At 43.7% G+C, this 24,248-nt stretch overlaps 2 protein-coding genes across 6 annotated transcripts in view; one reads left to right on the top strand and one right to left on the bottom strand.

Annotated features, from left to right (window-relative positions):
* Positions 1-14,198, top strand: part of NUDT5 (nudix hydrolase 5) — a 28,551-nt gene extending 14,353 nt beyond the window's left edge. For 2 of the 3 annotated variants that reach the window (XM_054436030.2, XM_054436029.2), the window contains 6 exons: positions 2,347-2,396; positions 3,583-3,690; positions 8,032-8,127; positions 8,976-9,077; positions 11,044-11,097; positions 13,961-14,198. In XM_054436030.2, the coding sequence (XP_054292005.1) occupies positions 2,347-2,396; positions 3,583-3,690; positions 8,032-8,127; positions 8,976-9,077; positions 11,044-11,097; positions 13,961-14,070 (520 nt within the window). In that variant the 3' untranslated portion in view covers positions 14,071-14,198. The other variant, XM_054436032.2, reaches the window with a different exon arrangement.
* Positions 14,199-16,359: 2,161 nt separating this feature from the next.
* SEC61A2 (SEC61 translocon subunit alpha 2) overlaps positions 16,360-24,248 on the bottom strand; it is a 38,833-nt gene continuing 30,944 nt past the window's right edge. For 2 of the 3 annotated variants that reach the window (XM_054436024.2, XM_054436026.2), the window contains exons 9-12: positions 23,592-23,789; positions 20,579-20,770; positions 19,414-19,490; positions 16,360-17,488 (exon numbers count right to left, since the gene is read on the bottom strand). In XM_054436024.2, coding sequence (XP_054291999.1) covers positions 17,302-17,488; positions 19,414-19,490; positions 20,579-20,770; positions 23,592-23,789 — 654 coding nt within the window. In that variant the 3' untranslated portion in view covers positions 16,360-17,301. The remainder of the gene's footprint in view (positions 17,489-19,413; positions 19,491-20,578; positions 20,771-23,591; positions 23,790-24,248) is intronic. The other variant, XM_054436025.2, reaches the window with a different exon arrangement.

The raw sequence follows: 24,248 nt of genomic DNA, 5'->3' as shown, positions 1-24,248 counted from the left end.
GCATGAGACCCAGAGGGTAAGGCAAGTATTTCAAAATCTGAAAAACCAAACTCTGAAACACTTCCGGCCCCTCGTTTCGGGTAAGGAATACCCAACCTGTACAGCTGTCACTTGGTGTCTGTCGGGGTTGGTTCCAGGACCCCCTGCAGATACCAAAATCCACAGATGCTGAAGTCCCTGATATGAAAATGCATATATATTCAATATGTATTTGCCTCTAACCTATGCACACCCTCCCACGCACTTCATCTCTAGAGTAATTACAGCACCTAATACAATGCAAATGCCGTGTCAACAGTTGTACTCTTCTTTAGGGAATAATGGCAAGAAAAAATGTGACATGTTCAGTATAGATGCAATTTTTTTCCTAAATATTTTCAGTGGGTGGTTGGTTGAATGCACGAATGCGGAACCCACGGATATGGAGGGCTGAGTCTAAGAGAGAAAATAGCAGCTAGAGAATCCTATGTTCCACCATCTCATTCATGAAAGGGGATGTGGGGTTAATTTTAGAAATATAAAAATATTCCAGTAGTGTTGTGTCTTTATTGACATTCAGGACAGTGCCCAAGTCACCCTCTGTGACCCTCCCGCCTCTTGTGTTGGTGAACTAGAGGGAGGAAGGCCAACAGGCTTTCCCATAACAAAGGAGACTAGGAATAGGATGATCTCACTGGAAGCAGAACCCTAAAGCTGGAAGAGGTTTTAGAGATAACATACTCATTCCTGCTTTTTACAAAGGAGGGAAGAGCCTCAGGGAGGCTGGAGCCCTGGGCTTAGCTCGTAGGCAAGTAGAGACTAAGAGCTGACTTCCAGTCAGCTGTGCATCTCACAGGCCCTTTGAAGTTGTTGGAGCTCTCACTGGGCAATCTTATTCCAAGATTTCTTATCAATGCGTTTCTGTTTTATTGCTGGTGATTTATGGCTCGTTACTGCTTGTTTCCTTCACCTTAACCACGATAATGATGCTCCTCTTTTTGTTTCCCTTATTCCTAGTGTTTGGGATGGGACCTTCAGTGCTTTTCCCAGCACTGTCTTCTTCAGTCTTTAGGACTAACCTTAGGAGGCAGCAGAGAGAGCTATGCCAAAAGGTGTTTCATCTCTTGCAATCTGTATGATTTACTTACCAGCATTGCTTGTTGGTCAGCTCCGTGCTACTAACAGGAATGTTGGGCTGCTGTGAGTTGTCATAGAAGTCTGTTTGATTTTCCTGTGTTCATTTTGACATATTTGGCCTTCAGAATTTGGGTACAATGCTGAAAGACCTACAATTTCCAGACAGTCTTTTTGTTTTGTTTTTTAAAAAGCAAATTAAATATTTGAACAATTTTAATGAAAATATGACAAGGTCCAAATTTTAAGGACAGCCAGATAGGAAGCATGAGCAGGAGGGTTCTTCCGAGGAGGATATCTTGCAGCTCTTACTATTGAGATGCAGGTGGTAACTCCTTTTTATCCCAAGCCCCAGAGCCACCCACACGTCTCACTTCCTTTAAAAGAGATCCTAAAATTGTTTGCTTCTCCACTCTGATCTCTTACCACTGCTTTTTTCTGTTATAGGGAGAAGAGAGTGAAGGGGGAATGTTCCTTTTATGCCTCGCCCCTTTAAACTGCATAACTGTGTCAGTAACTGGGTTTCCTGTACAACTGTGCCCCATGTTTCAAGGCCAGAAAATAGGATAGCACAGATGTTACCCAAAAGCTGAGTTGGGTAACAGTCAGAAACCAATAGCTAACCAGGAATAAAGCCATATAAGAGAGCAGGACTGTGCTGTTACTCAGCCCACTTTTTGTAGATAAGATCTCACACATGCAAAGTAGGGCACTTGCCTACATTTAATAATTCCTCCATTAATAAATGGGAAGGTTCTACCTTCTTAAATTGTGTGTTTTAGGTCACATATTTTAAAAATTAAAATGATATAAAAATCTCAGTAGTTCACGTTGTCCACGGTAGCTTTTTTCCTAGAGACAGGGCAAGTCTTTTCCTACGGCTTCATTTGCATTACCTGCTTATTAATCCATCGCTGGTTGTGCTCCTTGCCCAGAGACATAGGATCCAAACTAAAGTGTTCTGAGAAAGCGGCAGCTCACATGCTTAGTAGGCTTTCTGTTTCAGGAGCACCCAGAGGGTGAGGTGTAGGGTGGCAAGAGTTTTCATTGTTAATTTTCAGAAGCTATAGGAGAGCAGAATTAGCTTTTTTAATGCATACCTTTGTCTTCTTGACCAGTATCATGAGTACATTTGCATGCATTGCATTTAAGAAGTTCTGGTTGTACACAGAAAACCTAAGAAAATTCTCCTCTTTAGCACTAATGACTTTTTTTTCTTCTCTGCCTGAACAGAACTTGGGAATCAGTGAAACGTACAACCAGGAAAGAACAGACTGCGGATGGTAGGAGTGCAAACCTATTCCAACCCTTTAGGAAGGAAGTTAGCACTTGTGATCATAGGAGGGTTTTCAATGGAACCAAGTTAACTTCTATTATGATGTTGTATCTTTAAATCTCCGCTTAGTTTTTGCCATACTGTATAACTAAATTAAGCTTTGTTTATAAGTAACTTCTGGCTTCTGTTATCTAAGCTCAAAACGGTGTTTTTGAGGGGAAGTTGTTCTAATGTTTATAACTAAATGTTAATCAATATAGTTTGAAGCCACACACTGTGTCTAGACGTGTTATGACTTCTAGAAATCCTTGTGTCCTGTTCGAAGGATCTAGGTGAGAGCCTTTAGTTTAGAAACGTTACTTGGCACACCTTTATGCTTATGGACCACTTGCTTTACAGGTTGATGAGGACACGGAATTAATTGGGCAAAGCCTATTCCATTCACCCTCCCCTCCAGGCATGAATGCCTTGACTGCAAAGAGCCTACAAACAATCCTGAGAATCACTCTGGTCGAGGGGAAGTTGGGCGCTAGGCTTTTCTTATTTTTCCATTTGGTTTTGGTTTCTGTTTTTGCTGGAAGTAAACAGTAGCTGTGCTGCAGCTGCTGGCTTCACAGATAGGAAGCTGTGGGGAGCCAGGGGACCCTCCTGGGTGCTTTGTGTTTTCTGAAACCGAGTCGTTTTTGTTTTTCTTAAGTTTTAATGAAGGCCAAGTAACTTGAGAGGAAAGGTCTTTTACCCTAAAACTGGAAAATCAGTCTTGGTAGCATTTATTGCAGACAGTGGAACTTACTTGATTTCTTGCTCAAAGTTGACCCAGGAGCACAGGGATGGCTGTGGCCTCACCAGTGGTAGGGCTGCCACACGCTGGAAAGTGGTTCTGTGGAAGGTCGGTGTAGTCAGAAACCTTACATCCTTGACCCTGTAGGAAATGTTTCCTTTTAGTTCTGATTTTAGTTTTAAGAAACCGTGACAATTAAACAGGCTTTTTGTTTAAAAAAGAAAGTGTAAACAACATAGAAGTGATGATTTTTAATTACGTTTTTAAAATAGCTTCCAAGATTAACTGCCAGTATTGTAGATTAAAGCAGAGTTTCTTAAAGTCTGGGGTTTTCATTAGCTTGCTCTAAACAATGTGCTGGCATTGCTGACCTCTCATTAGGGATTTCCTTGGTTCCATTTCCTGGTGACAGGTGTCGCGGTCATCCCCGTGCTGCAGAGAACGCTTCACTATGAGTGTATTGTTCTGGTGAAACAGTTCCGACCACCAATGGGGGGCTACTGCATAGAGTTCCCTGCAGGTGAGTCACTCAACATTGCTTCTTAGGGATGTTGGCCTGAACCAGGGTAAAGCCTGAGAACTGCAAAGCTCAGCTCTGCAGTTTTTAATCTGTCCTTGTGGTTTTAAGTAAAACTAAACCATTTCATAGCGAGGCTCCTCCAGGCCCCCAGGACACCCCAACAACCCTCTGAACCCAGGAAGGTGACACGAGGCCACCTCCCATCCATCCCAGCCTCCTCTTGGCAATGCTGCCTCCAGCCTTTTTGTTTGTTTGTTTGTTTTTGTTTTTTGTTTTGTTTTGTTTTGTGAGACAGAGTCTTGCTCTATCACCCAGTCTGGAGTGCAGTGGCACGATCTCAGCTCACTGCAACCTCCGCCTCCTGGGTTCAAGCAATTCTCCTGCTTCAGCGTCCCAAGTAGCTAGGACTACAGGTGCCGGCCACCACGCCCAGCTAATTTTTTGTATTTTTAGTAGAGACAGGGTTTCACCGTGTTAGCCAGGATGGTCTCGATCTCCTGACCTCATGATCTGCCCGCCTTGGCCTCGCAAAGTGTTGGGATTACAGGCGTGAGCTTCTGCACCCAGCCGTCTCCAGCCTTTTGAGTAATTGCCCTTCGCCTTCTCAGCTTATTTGATTGTTTGTCATTAGCCATCTGCTAATGGAAATGTCCATTGATAAGTAGGCCAGGCTTTTTTTTTTTTGAGATGGAGTCTCATTCTGTCACCCAGGCTGGAGTGCGGTGGCGTGATCTCAGCTCACTGCAACAGGGTTCAAGCGATTCTCCTGCCTCAGCCTCCCGAGTAGCTGGGGTTACAGGCGTGTGTCACCACACCTGGCTAATATTTGTATTTTTTGTAGAGACGGGGTTTCACTGTGTTGCCCAGGCTGATCTCAAACTCCTGACCTCAGGTGATCCACCCACCTTGGCCCCTCAAAGAGTTGGAATTACAGGCGTGAGCCACCACGCCCAGCCTAGGCCAGGCTCTTAACTCCAAGAAATGTGAATGGAGAAGATGGTTTGCTCTGCTGTGTGGAAACAGGCCAAGGACACTCTTCATTTCAACTAGAACATTTTTCTTGCACAGTAATTAAAGCTCTCCAGAATTTATTGCCCTATATTATTGTAGGACTTTATTGGATTGTTCCCATCTAAAGAGATTAAATCTCATCTATTTGTTATTAGTGGTATACATTTTATTTTTATTATTATTATTATTATTATTATTATTTTTTTTTTTGAGACGGAGTCCTGCTCTGTTGCGCAGGCTGGAGTGCAGTGGCACGATCTCAGCTCACTGCAGCCTCCACCTCCCAGGTTCAAGTGATTCTCCTGCCTCGGCTTCCTGAGTAGCTGGGATTATAGGCATGAGCCAACACACCCGGCTAATTTTTGTATTTTTAGTAGAGATGGGCTCTCACCATATTCACCAGATTGGTCTCGAACTCCTGATCTCAGGTGATCCACCCACCTTGGCCTCTCAAAGTGCTGGGATTACAGGCCTAAACTACCACACCCAGCCAAGGTTTTATATTTTAAAAGGCCAGCTAGTGGTAATATATGGTTAACGACTATCACTTTTCTCATTTCCTCACCATTTTACTGAAGGCTATTTAATTACCCTTTTTGAATTTTTTTTTTTTTTTTTTTTGAGATAGAGTTTTGCTCTTGTTGCCCAGGCTGGAGTGTAATGGCGGGATCTCAGCTCACTGCAACCTCCGCCTCCCGGGTTCAAGTGATTCTCCTGCCTCAGCCTCCTGAGTAGCTGGGATTACAGGCATGTGCCACCACGCCCAGCTAATTTTGTATTCTTCGTAGAGACGGGGTTTCTCCATGTTGGTCAGGCTGGTCTCGGCCTCCCAAAGTGCTGGGATTACAGGCGTGAGCCACCACGCCTGGCCAGGCTATTTGATAACTTTTAATATTAACGTTAATAAATTCTTCTCTCACTTTTTCTTTGAGATGGGGTCTCTGTTGCTGAGGCTCGTGTGCTCTGGCACCATCACAGCCCATTGCAGCCTCAACCTCCCCAGGCTGAGGTGATCCTCTCACCTCATTTTTTGTATTTTTTGTAGAGATGGGGTTTTGCCATGTTGCCCAGGCTGATCTCTAACTCCTTGGCTCAAGTGATCTGCCTGCCTTAGCTTCCCAAAGTGCTAAGATTACAGGTGTGAACCGCCATGCCTGGGCTCTTTTTTTGAGACTATGTCTAGCTCTGTTGCCCATGTTGGAGTGCAGTGGCACAATCACAGCTCACTGCAGCCTTGACCTTCTGGGCTCAAGTGATCCTCCTGCCTTGGCTTCCTGGGTAGCTGGGTCTGCAGCAATGCATCGCCACATTCGATTTTTAAATTTTATGTAGAGATGGGGTTTTGCTTTGTCACCCAGGCTGGCCCCAAACTCCTGGCCTCAAGTGATCCTCCTGCCTCACCCTCCCAAAGTGTTGGGATTACAGGTGTGAGCCACCGCACCCAGCCCGAGTTTTTCATTATTTTATTATTTTTTTTTTATTTTTGAGACGGAGTTTCGCTTTTGTTGCCCAAGCTGGAGTGCAGTGGCACGATTTCAGCTCACTGCAACCTCCGCCTAACAGGGTCAAGCGATTCTCCTGTCTCAGCCTCCCGAGTAGCTGGATTACAGGTGCGCACCACCACACCTGGCTAATTGTTTGTATTTTTAGTGGAGACAGGGTTTTACCATGTTGGCCAGGCTGGTCTCGAACCCCTGACCTCAGGTGATAATGGCCACCTCGGCCTCCCAAAGTGTTGGGATTACAGGTGTGGGCCACCACGCCCAGCCTCATTATATATATATATACTTTTTTTTTTTTTTTTTTTTTTTTTTGAGACAGAGTCTCACTCTGTCACCCAGGCTGGAGTGCAGTGGCGTGATCTCAGCTCACTGCAAGCTCTGCCTCCCGGGTTCACGCCATTTTCCTGCCTCAGCCTCCCGAGTAGCTGGGACTACAGGCGCCCGCCACCACGCCCGGCTAATGTTTTGTATTTTTAGTAGAGACGGGGTTTCACCGTGTTAGCCAGGATGGTCTCGATCTCCTGACCTCGTGATCCGCCCGCCTTGGCCTCCCAAAGTGCTGGGATTCCAGGCGTGAGTCACCGTGTCAGGCCTCTCATTATATTTTTTACTTCCTTTCAGGAAAAAGAGTCTGCGTTGCTGCTGCCTCCCTCTTCATTGGCCTCTCTGTTCACTCCTCACAGTGCCCATGGGAGTCCCCTAATGGCCACCAGTTTGCTTCTTTCTGGCCTTTCATTCCCGGGCCTCTGTGTTTTGCTGTGAGGGAGGAAGACAAGACAGGTGATGCTGTCAGCATCCCACATGTAAGGAAGCAGAATATGAGCAGGCTTCCTGTGCTGCAGCCACACGGCAAGCTCCCAGGCCTAAGCCAGTTGGTCACCACCGAGTCACATCTCCTCACAGATGCTGCCCGTGCTGTGCAGAGCAGCATGGAGATGCTCATGAAGGATCATGAAGGATCTGGGTCTGAATAGGACGACCGGGTGATGCCTTCAGAACCTGATTCATCTGCTCAGAGTTTTATTCTTTTGCCTTTTTGTTTCTATAAAAATTCCAAGCTGGGCACAGTGGCTCATGCCTGTAATCCCAGCACTTTGGGAGGCTGAGGCAGGTGAATCACTTGAGGCCAGGAGTTCGAAAGCAGCCTGGCCAACATGGTGAGACTAAAAATACAAATTAGCCTCTACTACAAATACAAAAATTAGCCGGGCGTGGTGGTGCGTACCTGTGGTCCCAGCTACTCAGGAATCTGAGGCAGGAGAATCGTTTAAACCCAGGAGGCAGAGGTTGCAGTGAGCCAAGATCACACCACTGCACTCCAGCCTGGGCAACAGTGTTAGACTCCATCTTCAAAAAAATATAGTTCCAATCCTCAGGTTTCTCTGTAAGACCACTTTTCACAGTGTTCTGATTCTTCTAACGTAACGCAGCAGCAGGTGTGTTAGAAGAATGAGGGGTTCAGCCGGGCACGGTGGCTCACACCTGTAATCCCAGCGCTTTGGGAGGCTGAGGCAGGTGGATCACGAGGTCAAGAGTTCAAGACCAGCCTGGCTAAGATGGTGAAACCCCGTCTCTACTAAAAATACAAAAACTTAGCTGGGCGTGGTGGCACGCGCCTGTAATCCCAGCTACTCCAGAGGCTGAAGCAGAGAATTGCTTAAACCTGGACGAGTGGAGGTTGCAGTGGGCCGAGATCGCGCCACTGCACTCTAGCCTGGGCGACAGAGCGAGACTCCATCTCAAAAAACAAAAGACAAAAAAAAAAAGAAGGAGGGGTTCAAAGTACCAGATTTCCCGCTCCCATCACACCAATGATTTGGACTTGCAGGTCTCATAGATGATGGCGAAACCCCAGAAGCAGCTGCTCTCCGGGAGCTTGAAGAAGAAACTGGCTACAAAGGGGACGTTGCCGAATGTTCTCCAGGTGGGTATTGCTTGAAAATTCACCAGGCGATGGATTCCTCCATGTGGGAAGGGACTGATTATTTGGGTGTTCTTTATGCTCAGAATTCACTGAAGAGAAATCATAGATTAGGATTGGTCAGCAAGTGTAAGGGAATCTCCCCTCCCAGGAGGAAACTGGAGCCAGAAGGGCCTGAAGCTGGGGGAGAATTAATGAAATTAAATTGCCTTTTGGCCGGATGTGGTGGCTCATGCCTGTATTCCCAGCACTTTGGGAGGCCAAGGTGGGTGGATCACCTGAGGTCAGGAGTTCGAGACCAGCCTGACCAACATGGTGAAACCCATCTCTACTAAAAATACAAAAATTAGCCGGGTGGCGCACACCTGTGATCCCAGCTACTCGGGAGGCTGAAGCAGGAGAATTACTTGAACCCAGGAGGCAGAGGTTGCAGTGAGGCAAGATCACGCCATTGCACTCCATCCTGGGCAATAAGAGCAAAGTGAAACTCTGTCTCAAAAAATAAATTGCCTTTAGGAATTTCCTCCACCCTGAGATTTATTGCTCACCCATCTCATCCATGTGCTACCCTCATCACTGGAAGATTTTTTTGAGTTTGATGTGGTGAAGGGATTTTACAACTTGACAGTACCATCTAACCCCGCAGACCTAGCAAGCTTGACTCAGGAGCTCTGGGGAGAGTGTGAGTGCCCAGATGCTTTGCAGCCTGCAGATCTGCCTACCAAATTTGAGAACTAGTTTTCCCGCATCACCTCCACATCAACGCTGAGCTGTGAGACGCATCTTCCTAAGACCGTAGTGAAACAAATGCCAAAGGGACTGACACATCTGCCTGTCCCTTCTCTCCACAGCGGTCTGTATGGACCCAGGCTTGTCAAACTGTACCGTACACATCGTGACAGTCACCATTAACGGAGATGATGCCGAAAATGCAAGGCCGAAGCCGAAGCCAGGTATGTGTGCGTCGGCTGTGATGAAGGTGGTGTGGTTGCATTACGTGTCTTGGAACTTGCTGCTAGTTTGATTTATTAAAAGAATGTAGTCTTTCATGGAAAGAATCGGTCTTTCAAATAGACTTCATCAGTATTCTTGTCTATCTTCCTAATCATGTATTTTAGCATTTTTCTTTTACCACTTCATTCATCTTTATGCTTTCTTTGTAAAAAAATGTTAAATGACATATTTCCCTGTTATCTATATGAAGTGGATTCCCACTTGGTAATATGAGCTGCAGGCTTAAGTAGTAAACAGTGAGAAACTTAAATCACCCTTGTTTCTGTCTTCATGTATATTGTAAGAATGGCCTAAATTCCCCTGTAGTCCCAGCTGTTCTGGAAGGTGAGGCGGGAGCATCACTTAAGCCCAGGAGTTGGAGGAGCTCTGATGGTGCCACTCTGTGAGAGAATGAGACCATGTCTCTCTTAAAAAAAAAAAAAAAAAAAAAAAGTGGCCTAAGTAATTGTTAAGGGGCAGCAGATTATTCACTATTTGTCTTCGCTCTAATATTTCTTAGCAACTTTGGATTCAGAAGCTGTGATGTCTCTGTCAGTTCCGTGTTGTCTCTCCCATCCTTTTAAAGGGGGTATTTATATGTGCACCACAGTAAATCAGTATCAGTGACATTCTTTAATTTCTTACCCTCTTCAGTTGTTCATATTTATGTTTCAGTATCCCACTGCAACTAATTTTAAGTCTTATTTTTTGCCGGGCGTGGTGGCTTATGCCTGTAATCCCAGCACTTTGGAAGGTTGAGGTGGGTGGATCAGTTGAGGTCAGGAGCTCACGATCAGCCTGGCCAACATGGTGAAACCCCAACTCTACTAAAAATACAAAAATTAGCCAGGCGTGGTGGTGCGCACCTGTAGTCCCAGCTACTCGGGAGGCTGAGGCACAAGAATCACTTGAACCCAGGAGGCGGAGGTTGCAGTGAGTCAAGATCATGCCACTGCACTCCAGCCCGGGCAACAGAGTGAGACCCTGTCTCCAAAAAATAAATAAATAAATAAATAAATCTTAATTTTTGAACTGCACATATACATATGACACACTGTGGAAAAGTTTGGCAGTTCCTCAGCATATTAGATACAGAATTATTATATGTTTGGCATTTCAACTCCTAAGTCTACACCCAGAAGAAGTGAAACAGGGACTCAGATACTTGTGTGCCTGTGTTCATGGCCACTTCTGTGGAAATAACCCAAGTGTCTGCCAGCAGATGAATGCATACACAAAATGTAGTATACACACAAACACATGCCCACACTGAAACATGCGATAACATGATGGGCAAATACTCTGATTCTACTTATCTGGGTGCCCAGAATGACAAACTGATGGAGGAAGACAGCAGAGGAAGCACTACTAGGGATGGGGAATTGGTGTTGAGTGGATCCCGAGTTTCTGTTGGGTGTCATGAAAAGTTCTGGAGATGGATACTGGTGGTGGTTGTGCACCGTTCTGAATGTTATTTAATGCTACTGAATTGTACCTTCATAGTGGTTAAAATGGTAAGTTTTTATATGTTCTGTATATTTTACATAATATGCAGATTCATATCTATAAAAATATACATACTATCGAATATGCTTTAAATTTTGCTACTTAACATCATGTGGAGAATAACTTCATACTGCTCGAGTTTGACAATGTATATAAATTAAGTTAGCAGAGACCCAGGTTTCTGTGAAATTCTCAAAGCCTTTTCGATGCCTCTTGCATAAAAGTCTTCCAATGTTACCACTCCAGGCCTTGCTGAAATGTTCTCCTTCTGTTTATTTCCAGGGGATGGAGGTATGTTCTGCAACTCCTGGTGGCCGAGCATGTATGGCTTGGTGTAGTGGTGATAGCTGCAGACATTTTGGGTTGTTTTGGTAGGCTCTTGACATTAGCTTTGTTTTCACTTGCGCTTTGTCTGTTTAGAATTTGTGGAAGTCATTTCTTTACCCAAGAATGACCTGCTGCAGAGACTCGATGGTAAGCATTCTCCAGACCACCACCCAGTTTCTCCAGTTCTCCCCGTCCCCATCCCAGCAAGCTGGGTACTAATTATAACTCCATTTATTTATCTTTTTGATATCACTAAAGTCAAATGCCTAGCAACTTGTAAAACTGCAGGTGACCACTACTAATTTTCCTTTCTGGGTGGCACAGAGTTTGAAAATAGGAGCAAAGCATTCTGGGTCAAGTGCAAACTTTTGGTAGGGGCTTTTTCTCCTACAGAATGGCCCAGATGATATTCCTGCTGAGTAGCCAAAACGATTCTACACTTTAAACCTTCAGTTCATAGCGATGCAAAGGTGTGGGTAAATAAGCTGTTAGCTTTTCCTCAAGTATGCTAGTATGAGGGGTGGTCCTTTGTGGAGGCTGTATGTTCAAGGAGAAATTGATGATGCTCCTTCAACAAATACTTGAGGTATTTCCTGTATACTCAGTGTGATATGCTTTTCACATAATCAACCAAACTAGCTGTGTGGCCCTTAGAAATCACTGGTCATGTAGATGCATTGTATCATTCTTGGCCACCCATTTTTTAGGGACTTTTGTAAACAGTAGGTAAGCTTATGGGGAGAAAAGTCCTTTCATAAAACCACGAGAGGAGATACTGTATGGAGACATGTCATGGGCCCTTCAAGGAGCACCTGTGTATGGGCTGGCAAATCCCTTTCACTCATCTAGAAAGAAGCAGACACTTGTCATCATGGGAATATTTTATTGGGTATAAGTGTTTTAGGTAATTGATAACTGATTTTTCTACTGTTTTTAAGTGATTACTTCAAATGTGATTTGAAGCATTGTTTGGCCTGAAGCTTTAAGACCAGTTTCTTAAGCTTTTCCCTGAGTTTCAGCAGCTTACAGTTTCAATGAATAAGCAGAGCACCTGGTTTTGAAATGTCTGTTGTTTGTTTGAAAATCTGAATGTGTCTTTCAAAGGCTGCTGTGATTTCTTTGGATAAAATCAGATTTCAGATCCCTTAGAGAGCTTCCACTCCTGCTTCACCTTTCCAAAAACTAGACCTAAGGTAGAAGCCACCTCGACAGCTCAAAGCCAGAGTTAGAACAATCATACTGAATAGATAAAATAATTTATCTGGCGCGTATTTGGAGAAAGGCATGACAATCAATACGAGGCAGCGCAGCTTGGAGTCACAGGCCCGACTCGGTTTGAGGCTCCACGGACCATAATTAGCTATCACATCAAACGGGTTCTGTAGCCTCTCTTGGCTTTTTTCATAAAACAGGAACAATAACAGATAGCCCCTCCCTCTGAGGAGGTGTGTGGAAAGCAGGGTGACATAGGAAAGTGTGAAATGCCATGCGGGGTTATCTTTTAGTAGAAGAGTATCCTTTTTGTAAAATGTCTTCCTTCTCCCTTCCACCTTCTTAACTTCACTTTTGGTCTTGGAAAAGGGAGAAAAAAATAGAATAAGTGAGGGGAGGTAGAGAGAGGGCTACTATGGCTATAAAGGAGGAGGGATAAAAGAACCAAATTGCCTAGCTTTAGTAGAATCAAAATACAGTAATCAAACCGTTTATTCAACAAGCAACATTTGAGAAGTCAGAAGGAAAGTATTACACCTTAAGATCAGTTTGCTGGCCAGGCGCGGTGGCTCACGCCTGTAATCCCAGCATTTTGGGAGGCCGAGGTAGGCTGATCACTTGAGGTCAGGAGCTCCAGACCAGCCTGGCCAACATGGTGAAACCCCATCTCTACTAAAAATACAAAAATTAGCCAGGCGTGGTGGTGCATGCTGGTAGTCCCAGCTACTCAGGAGGCTGAGGCAGGAGGAATCGCTTGAACCCAGGAGGCGCAGGTTGCAGTGAGCCAAGATCATGGCACTGCACTGCAGCCTGGTGACAAAGCGAGACTCCATCTCAAAAAAATTTTAAAAAATCAGTTTGTTACAAAGAGTAGCATCTGCCAGTTACCAAGCACCTGCTATACGCAGGTGAGTAGGACATGCTCCCTGCCTGCAAATGTCCCCAGGCTTGTTCCCAAACAAGTGGCGAGGAAAACAAGAGGCTGATTTTATATCTGGCAACCTCCATCTGAGTGAAACAAATTTTAATGAAAGCCTGTGGTAATAAGGTCCTGAGACCGCATTCTTGGTAGTGTATCTCCAGTCCTAACGTGCACACAGTTTAACTTGCCAGGGGAACATATGTATCCCCTAGCAGCAGAAAAGATGGAATCCCTAAGATCCTACATAATCATCACCATCTAGTTTCAGAAAAGCAAATCCCTACCCCAGCTATAAATGAGGTATAGCGATTGGCTCTATACACTTCCAACTTTGTTGTTTTAACACATAAAATCAACCCTGGCTGGGTGTGGTGGCTCACGCCTGTAATCCCAGCACTTTGGGAGGCTGAGCGGGTGGATCACGAGGTCATGAGATCGAAACCATCCTGGCCAACATGACGAAACCCCGTCTCTACTAAAAATACAAAAATTAGCTGGGCGTGTTGGCGTGCACCTATAGTTCCAGCTACTGGGGAGGCTGAGGCAGGAGAATCACTTAAACTCGGGAGGCAGAGGTTGCAGTGAGGCGAGATCACGCCATCGCCCTCTAGCTTGGGCAACAGAGCAAGACTCTGTCTCACCAAAAAAAAAAAAAAAAAAATCATTATCCCTGATGTTCTTGTCTCATGCTAGGAATGTAATCTTGCCTTTATAGTCTTTATTCCTTAAGATCCTTATAGGCGAAAAAAAATGTATCACCAGCATCTAGCATAGGAATTGACATATAGTAGTACCTGCTCCGCAAACACTGATTGAATAAGATGTTTTGTCCTTCCTTAACGGCACGATCTAAGTTGTTTTCTTTGCTTTCCACAGCTCTGGTAGCTGAAGAACATCTCACAGTGGACGCCAGGGTCTATTCCTACGCTCTAGCACTGAAACATGCAAATGCAAAGCCATTTGAAGTGCCCTTCTTGAAATTTTAAGGCCAAATATGACACTGGCCATTTTTGTAAACGAGACCACCAGGCCTTCTTCACTAAGACTTTGTATTCAACTTAGTTTAATGTAGATTTGCCATTAGCTTTTTCGTAAAATAAAAGCACAGAACAGATGTGGTGGTGGTATGGAATTGTAATTACAGGTAGGTTGTGACCTTCCTTTAAATTTGTTGTAACTCCAGCTAAAATTAACAAAAAAAGAATATAAATGCAAGTATGTTTACTCCAATTTTTTAAAGCTCAACAGCAGTTAACTACAGCTCAGTTACTTTTCTAGTCTAATCTGGTAGACAGGGGTATTTGTATAGAGAAATAGACCTGAGTTCTCAATTAGGTCATTTCCACTCTCAACACCCAATATAAAATTCTAAGCTGGGTGTGCAAATAACCATGTACTCCATTAGTGTTTAAAACAGCGTTAAAAAGAAAAAAAAAAAAAGCTTTTTGGCCTCTTCTAATTGAATTTTTACTATGCAAAATTCATCTAGGGTAGTTGAATCCAACTAGGGTAGGATTCAATAGAATCCTTTACTAGTTTTAAGTTCACCTATTTACTGAAGCTGAACCAGCTTTTAAGTAAGGAAAATGGTTGATTCCATTCACTACACCAAGGCTAGGAGACTAATGAAAATTCAGGTCCATCCCTCAAGCATCTGCACATACTTGAGGATCTCTTTTCCTATTCTTACCTCAAAGAGTACTTGAAGTTTCTGAAAACAAATCCATAAGACTGACATGGTTTGGGGCAGTAATATCTTGATGTTAAACCATGAACAGAACCAGCAAGATCAGCCAATACCTGAAACCCAATACAGAGTACTTCAGAGCAAGAAGGTACAGATTGATCTGGTTCCCATGCCTGAAACCCTGTCATCCAGCAGTTCTACCAGTGTTCCTGGGCCATTTTCTCAGCTTCTTGAGTGAGTTTAGCTCTTTTTGTGTTGACTTTTAGGGCCTCCAGCAGCTCCATGATTTTCCAGGACTTTCCAGTCTGGCCCCCACGGAAGTCTCAGGATGATTCTCATCCATCCCTAAGTCATGTTTCTAGCCTAGCTCCAGCGGGTAAGCCAGGCCCTGAGAACCATATGAAAGGGCTCTCCAGATAAAATCAGAGTGCTAATGCCAGAATGCTGCCGTAGCCTCCATTTGTCCACAGGCTCACTGTCTGAGCCCAGGATATTTTTATGAGTGAAACTGTAAGATCTTTACACTGGACTTACTAAAGATAAAACAATTATGGAAATACAGAACTTTACAGATGAAGCTGTCTAGCCCTATACATGTGAAAATTAAGATCCAACTACTTCCTATAATGGTAGCCTTCCCCTATGCCTCTAACCCTTTTTTAAATCCTGATTTCAATCACAGGCATTGTGATTCTCCAAAGCTCTAACTCTTCCTTAGCTCTGAAAGCCACATGCTATCATTGAAATCTAGAGAGAAGGCATCCGTAGACAGGCGCAGCCCAGTCTTTCCACATAGCCCAGTTCCTCCCCAGCCACTCCCCATGGGAATGACCTCTGCAGCTGACCTAAGCTTATCCTCTCCTTCTTCCTAAGAGTGCAACTTAGAAGTGAGAGCCAAATCCTAGAATGTATCCCTAAATGCCATTTCTATTTTTTGTAAACATGAAAAGGTTGTGCTTTGGAAATTAAGTCTGTTTGAGAACTGGCAGTCTGGCTGGCACTGTTTAAAAATGTTTATTTGCCCTGCATTTAAAAACTGAAGGTTTCCTAGGTATTAAAAGCCATATTTCCACCTTCTTAAGGGAAAAAAAAAATCGGACGTCATAACACTGGGTCGATGTTTTTATGTTAACAGTGGTCTGAGGCCCTTGGCGGATGCTCACCAAGCCACTGTTACTATCCTGCCTGCCTTTATCTGCCTTGCCCTGCGATTATTTGGCTTTGTAAGCATAAGCTACATAAGACGTACTACACCTAAGAAACTAAACAGCAATGAAAACCCATACTTCTGAAAAGGGTGTCTTTTAAAAATTAAGTTTGATCTTTTGGGAAATAAAGCACATAGTTTTCAAAATGATTTACCAAGAACTATGCTCTTTCAAATGGAGACTGGGATATTGTTTTGAGACCACTGTTTTCCTGTTTCCTCCCAAATGTTAGTCACATATATGATTACTCTTCAGTTGGTCACAATCTGTCAATAATTTAGGATTAAAGTTTGAAGTGTAATTGCATTTGACTTTTACAGGCATCTCAGGGTGGACTTCTTATGAATACACTGAACCTATACAAATGATCTTAGAAAACGTTTAATATCAGATTTCTTTATTTTTTTCCAACACAACTGAATCAGTTTTCTTAAATAAAAGTTTATTGTCTACTGTTTACACTCATGTTGCTGCTGTGAGTACAACAACAGACACAAATTCCTAGCATGAATATATTCATTGTTCACCCCCACTGAACTACAGACATTGCTTGAGAATTAGATCTTTGCTTTAGGGATTTAAACAGAAAAGAATCGGGGCCTAGAATCTTGAAAGAATATTCTCAAGTGACTGGTTGGAGTTAGAAGGCATAGCCAATACAGGCAAACAGCAGGATGATGCTGTCACTGGGAAGAGAGGAGGAGGAAGAGGAAGAGAAGGAGGAGGAGGAGGCCTTAGAAGCAGTTGTTTCTAGTGACAGAAATAACTGGAGACTTGATTTTGCCCATATGGGCTAAGTGGCTGCTTTGAGAAAGGACAAATAAAAATGAGGTGGGGGTGGGGAGTGGGGACACCATGAGTTAAAAAAGTATAAAAAGTAATTATCTAAAATATAGATTAGATATAAATGTTCCAGAACTCATTAAATAAGCTCAAAAATACTGGAAAGTGGCAATTTGAACTACATTTATTTTTAAACAAGTGGGGGCAATATTAAGTGTTTTGAATGTTGTGTGCAGAACGAGTCCATCTCACCATCTCACTGTCATGATTTAACACAGCAAGGTAGATACATTGGTTTCCAGCATTACAGGCAACACTAGATGTACTTTTTTAATGAATAATGTAAACTTGAGTTTTAAGGCAGCGGGTACTAATGCTGCACACAGACTTAGCTCGGTGCCCGTTTCAGAAACGGGTCAGTCAGCACTTGAAACAAGAAACTGTGAGGGGAGAAAAGGGGAGCCACCAGTATCATCTGACAAAAACGATCCGTCAAAGTGTTTTCCCTTTCACACGCACAAAATGAAATATTTGGACATTTAGAAAAACAAAGCACCCATCCCACCAACTTCGGCCTGTTCTTTAACAAATATTTCAAAATACTGATAAATAATAGTGACTGCTAGCAGAATTCCAGTGCCGGATCCAATGGCCCCCAGGAAGTCGGCCAGCACCGACAGGGCGCCAATGCACAAACCGCCAAACGCAGCTGCGGTGGGGATGTACCTAGGAGACAGAACCCCGAGTTAGGCGGCAGCAGAGACAGGAACAGCACAGCAGCTAGAGACGAAGACAGGTAGAAGCGCAGCAGCCATAGCTGGGTCTAAAGCCTCCCTGAACTCCAGAGGGAACAGGCTGCAGTGTGGAGGGGTGTGCGGGACACGGCATGGGAACGGGAGCTCTGATCCAGGCAAAGACTCTGACCCTAATTTCCAGGAACCAGTCAACAGCCAAGAAAGACAATATATAATCTTACAGGACATGAGATTCCTGGACAGATTTAAATATTAAAATGTTTAAGATTTTTAAATGAGTAACCTTTCGTTCCCTCTTGTGGAATGAAGAGTAAGTATGAACCAATTTATGTCATAAGATGTTGAGGATCCATCTCAGTAATTCAACCTTGGCTGCATATTAGAACCACCTGGAAAACTTAAAAATGGGATTTAAAATACTCAAAAAGGATTAGAGGTGGTGATAGGTGAAACAAGAACAGCAGGATGATGACAACTGGAGCTGGAGATCCATCATACTACTCTGCAGTCTGTGTTCTAAATAAATAAAAAGTTCAAGGAAAAATACCAGTGCCTTTTCAACAAATGATGCTGGGACAACTGGATCCCACCAGGCATGGTGGCTGACGCCTGTAATCCCAGCACTTTGGGAGGCCAAGGCAGACGGATGATTAGGTCAGGAGTTCAAGACGAGCCTGGCCAACATGGGGAAACCCCGTCTCTACTAAAAATACAAAAATTAGCTGGGCGTGGTGGTGCGTGCCTGTAATCCCTGCTACTCAGGAGGCTGAGACAGGAGAATCGCTTGAACCCGGGATGTCAAGGTTGCAGTGAGCCAAGATGGTAACTGCACTCCAGCCTGGGCGACAAAGCGAGGCCCCATCTCAGAAAAGAAAAAAGAAAAAAGCTAGCTGGCCATGGTGGCACACACCTGTGGTCCCAAGCTACTCTGGAGGCTGAGGCGGGGAGGATCGCTTAAGCCCAAGAGGCTGCGGTGAGCTGTGATTGTGCCCCACTTCACATCCACTAGGATGGCTGAAATTAAAAAGCCAGAGCTGGTGCTGGCGAGGACAGGCAGCAGTGGAACCTCATACACTGCTGGTGGGAATGTGGACTGGAGCAGCCACCCTGGAAGACAGCTGAGCAGCGCAAAATTTATACAAATATGTTCACAACAGCATTATTCATAAAAAGTGGAAACAACCCAGATTTCTATCAACTGATAAAGTGTGGTAAAGCCCTACAATGGAATATTATTCATGAAAAGAATTAAGCTTATGAACTGTGAAAACATGATGCCAAGTGAAAGAAGCCACTTACAAAAGAACATACATTATATGATTCCATTTATATGAAATGTACAGAATAGGCAAATCTGTAGAGACAAAGTTAAAAGTGGCTGTCTGGGGCTGGTGGTTGGGACGGTGGACTAGTAGGTACAGGGTTTCTTTCTGGGTGGTGAAAATGTGTTTAAACTTATGACTGTACAAGTCTGAATATACTAAAAAACACTGAACAATATACTTCAAGTGAGTGAATTACATGGTATGTGAATTTTATCTCAATAAAGCTGTTACCAAAAAATAAAACCCTGATGCCTGGAACTCACCCCAGACCGAGCAAGCCACAGTTCCTGGGAAATCCTTTTGAAACGCTCTGGTGATTTTATGTGCAGCCAGCCAATGCTGAGAACAGCACTGATCTGCAAGATTTTATCACTGGGATGAGCAGAGCAGTGCTCACAATTTCAATGAATAATTCAGGTGTTGGTTTTGACGTGGAAAGCAAGTTTTGTGTGAAATTTTGATTCATCTGTGTGAATAGAAGAGCTTTAAATATGAACTTGAATAAAGAAAAACATTTAGCCATCACTGAAAGACGGAAACACAAACAGGGCTATTAGTCTAGCGGCCTTACCTGTTAAGCTCATGAACCATAGACGTATCTCGGTGGCCCCTCATTACCATCTGCTGTTCTTTCAGCTGTTTAGCTACCTGCCGAGAGAAAAACTACTTTCAAAATCCAACTCCAACATTTCACTGCTTACATCTACCACGTTCTATGCGAAGTGCTCGCCACACACTAACAAGTAACAACATACAATAACCTGAAAGTTGCACTGTCATATCATTCGCATTAAGCCTGAGGAAACCAAAGCTTCAGTGCAACTCTGCTCCATGTTAACCCTATGAAACCGGTGCTTCTCAACCCTTCTTCAACTACCAAACAAGATTTTGTTTTGCAGGAGGGTTGCAAACCACTGTAATATCTAAGAATTTTTTACCTTTTGGGAACCACTTCTTAGCCTGTTGGGGTGACACTGACTCATTAAAAATGTATAAATTAAAGTTTAAGTTATAAAGAAGTGTATCAACTACTATTTTGACAATTAAATATGAATTTTCCAAAAACAGTTTTATTTTACTTTTTAAAAATTTTTTATTTATCTATCTATTTGTTTTGGAGACGGAGTCTAGCTCTGTCGCCAGGCTGGAGTTCAGTGGCACGATCTCGGCTCATTGCAACCTCCGACTTCCAGGTTCAAGCGATTCTCCTGCCTCAGCCTCCTGAGTAGCTAGGATTATAGGCACGTGCTGCCATGCCCAGCTAATTTTTGTATTTTTAGTAGAGAAGGGGTTTCACCATGTTGGCCAGGATGGTCTCGATCTCCTACCCTTGTGATCTGCCCACCTCGGCCTCCTGAAGTGCTGGGATTACAGGCGTGAGCCACTGCGCCTGGCCTTTATTATTTTTTTTGAGACAGGATCTCGCTCTGTCACCCAGGCTGGAGTGTGGTGGTGCAGTCTTGGCTCACTGCAACCTCCACCTCCCGGACTCAAGCGTTAATGCTCCGTCTCAACTTCCCAAGTAGCTGGGACCACAGGCACGCACCACCATGCCCGGCTAATTTTTTTTTGTATTATTTTAGTCATGACGGGGTCTCGCTGTGTTGCCCAGGCTGGTCTCAAAACTCCTAGGGTGAAGCGATCCAGCAGCCTCAGCCTCCCAAAGTGCTACGATTACAGATGTGCGCCACCATGCACTGCCAAGAGTTTTATTTTAAAATAAACCAAACACTTACATCTTTGGCTGAGGAACCAGACACTTCAATCCATGTCTTAGAGAAGAATGCACATGACCCCAACATGAAGATGATATAAACAACGACATGGACAGGATCCTCAAAGATGGCGCCCATGGACTCAGGGGGAGAAAGATAGTAACAAAGGCCTCCAACTGGATAAGAACGTGCGGGGCCTCCCCCACTGACATCCTGCAGAACAGGATTACCAAGAACAAGTGGTCAACCTGATTAGTCAGGAATACATTTGTATGACTTCAAACTTCTCAGAAATGACAGTGTTTTAAGTTCAAGGCGTCTACAGCTAGTCATTCTATGTAGCTTCAGAATGTACTTTTGTGTCTACTACCTTCACTCCTTCAAAGTTATACGATGAACACCTATTACATGCAAGACACTGTGAAAGTATTGAGTCATTTTTAAAAATTGTAATATATTACAAAGTCTTCCATTACTGAAAATAGGAATATGATTACATTTACAATCAACCTCTGATTATACTTAAAATCTGAAATTTTCTGAGCTATGAGAGTATCCAGTCAGTACATTAAGATCCCTATGAATGATCCTTCCATATGAAAATATTAATGCAATCAACTAAAACACTGACATAAGACTTTAACTTGCTGCCTAGACTTTATGTGGTTTCTATGTTATTATAAGGAGCAATCTTTTAATAAGTATAATAATTGGATTTTTATCTACATACTTAAGTCTTACAGAAATAGGAACAGCATTATTTGCTCATATTAAATAAAGTTTTCGGGTATACAGATGGGGGTGAGAAACCAAGTTTTAGTGGCAATGATTACAGTATCTGGTTCTTGAATTTATGACTGACCAATGATTTCTTTACTGTGCCCCTAGAATCATTAATCCCAGATCAAAAGCACTGTCTCCCAATCATTCTCTCATTCAGAAGAATCTTACTCAAAATCATAACACAACTGGTACAGGACCAACTACTCAAAGCACTATCACTATGAAATTCTGATCAGAGTAATAACTGCTGCTGGGCTATTCTAAGGAGGGGAGAAACAGCATTCTTCTTATCCCTGTCTCTTGACTTTCCTGTCCTCATTATAATATTAGCCAGAATACAACAGAGGTCATCACATTTCTCTTAAATGAATGGAAAAGAAGTATTATGAATAAAGGGAATCCTATTCCCTTCAACTAATATATGAGTTACTGTCATTATCTTAAAAAAAAACTTTTTTCTAAATGACATTCAGTAAAAGCAGAAAGGTATGAGTTTTTATAACTTATAATGCAAAAAAAAGCATATTAAGACAAATGCACAGAATAAACACCACATTTCAAGAACAACTATACAGAAATACTATTCTTTGGTGGGGTGCAAATTCTAGAATTATGTACTGTGGCAAAGAATAGAGGACATTAGTCTTTTAAAATTCTATTATTTTTGAGACACGGTCTCACTCTGTCACCCAGGCTGGCATGCAGTGGTATGATCACAGCTCGCCGTAGCTTCGAACTCCTGGGCTCAAGCAATCCTCCCACCTCAGCCTCCCAAGTAGCTAGGACTACAGGCACGTAACACTGTGCCCGGCTAGTTTTTTAAATTTTTTTGTAGAGATGGGGTCTCACTATGTTGCCCATACAGGTCTCCAACTCCTGGCCTTCAAGGTATCCTCTCTCCTTGTTCTCCCAAAGTGCTGGGATTACAGATGATAGCCAACATGCCTGGCTATAATCTATAATTTTAAGAGGGAAAATACCCCTTTGTTAGGTGACAGAATTTAAACCAATGAAAATTCAGTCCCACAGTAACTCACGCTTCAATAATAGCGTGGCTAGATGGCTTTAGAAGAAATTATGGGCCGAGTGTGGTGGCTCACGCCTGTAATCCCAGCACTTTGGGAGGCTGAGGTGGGCGGATCACAAGGTCAGGAGATCGAGACCATCCTGGCTAACACGGTTAAACCCCGTCTCTACTAAAAATAGAAAAAATTAGCCAGGCGTGGTGGCGGGCGCCTGTAGTCCCAGCTACTTGGGAGGCTGAGGCAGGAGAATGGCGTGAACCTGGGAGGCGGAGCTTGCAGTGAGCCGAGATCATACCATTGCACTCCAGCCTGGGCGACAGAGCGAGACTCCATCTCAAAAAAAAAAAAAAAAGAAAAAATTATGACAAGGGGGATGTATATGAGAATGTACAGGATTATATTACTAGCAGCACCACTGTCTCTACCATCTAGTTAACAGCACACCTATCTCTAGCCCAGCTCATCACAAGCTGGTTTATTGCCATTCAGACCATGAAAAATGAAGGAGGCTTGGAGGCGGGGTGGGAGATAGGAAAGGTTAGGATGAGTCCAGTATCTCATATGTTAGCAGCAGCAAATAGCATTTTTTGTTTTTATTTTTTGGAGACAAGAGTCTCGTTCTGTCGCCCAGGCTGGAGTGCAGTGGCGTGATCTCAGCTCACTGCAAGCTCCATCTCCTGGGTTCCAGCAATTCTCCTGTCTTGACCTCCTGAATGGCTGGGACTACAGGCACCCGCCACCACGCCTGGCTAATTTTTGTATTTTTAGTAGAGACGGGGTTTCACCATGTTGGCCAGGCCGGTCTCGAACTCCTAACCTCAGGTGATCCAACCTCAGCCTCCCAAAGTCCTGGGATTACAGGAGTGAGCCACCGCGCCCAGCCAGCAAATAGCATTTTTTAGAAAACATTATTGTGGACAATACTGGAATAAGATGACAAAATAGGAAATTACTTTTATGAAATCAACCACAATTTTAGCTTAAAAGGTCATTCAAATGAGATGTGAAAGTGCTTCCTAGACAGCAAAATAATAAAAAGCACTTGGGCCATCTTACTTCTGCAACACTTACCAGTTCTTCCAGATAAGTACTAAACTCTGCTATATAGGTAAGTGAATCTGAAAATATAGCAAATGCTCCAATGTCGACCTCATTCCATTAACAATACGACCATAAAATGCAAATTATAATAAACTGTAAATAATATAAATAAACATAATACTCACGGCCCACTGTCCTAGTAAGTTTACTAAAAAGTTGCCGCTAAATCGAACAGACAGCATCTGGGAAATCACATACAGGTTTGACACCAAGGCCGACTGGAGGATGATGGGGATGTTGGAGGTGTAGAAGAGTTTGATGGGGTAGCTGCTGTACTGTCCTCGGTAGCGGGCCGACTTAATGGGCAGATCAACGCGAAATCCCTAAAAAAGGAAACTGAGAGTAAGTGGGGGAGCTAGACACATTAAGAAAAGAACGGAGACCAGAGAGGGAAAACAAAGAACAGTGGGGAGGATGAAAAGACAATGCCGGCCGGGCGCAGAGGCTCACGCCTGTAATCCCAACACTTTGGGAGGCCGAGGCGGGCGGATCACGAGGTCAGGAGATCCAGACCATCCTGGCGAACGTGGTGAAATCCCGTCTCTACTAAAAATACAAAAAATTAGCCGGGCGTGGTGATATGCACCTGTAGTCCCAGCTACTCAGGAGGCTGAGGCAGGGGAATCGCTTGAACCCAGGAGGCGGAGGTTGCAGTGAGCCGAGATTGCTCCACTGCACTCCAGCCTGGTGACAGAGCAAGACTCCATCTCAAAAAAAAAAAAAAAATTAGCCGGGCGTGGTGGCATGTGCCTGTAATCTCAGCTACTCATGAAGCTGAGGCA

Source organism: Pongo pygmaeus, chromosome 8 (genome assembly GCF_028885625.2).
Source record: "Pongo pygmaeus isolate AG05252 chromosome 8, NHGRI_mPonPyg2-v2.0_pri, whole genome shotgun sequence".
NCBI lineage: Eukaryota > Metazoa > Chordata > Mammalia > Primates > Hominidae > Pongo > Pongo pygmaeus.
This window is presented reverse-complemented; position numbering and strand designations above follow the sequence as displayed.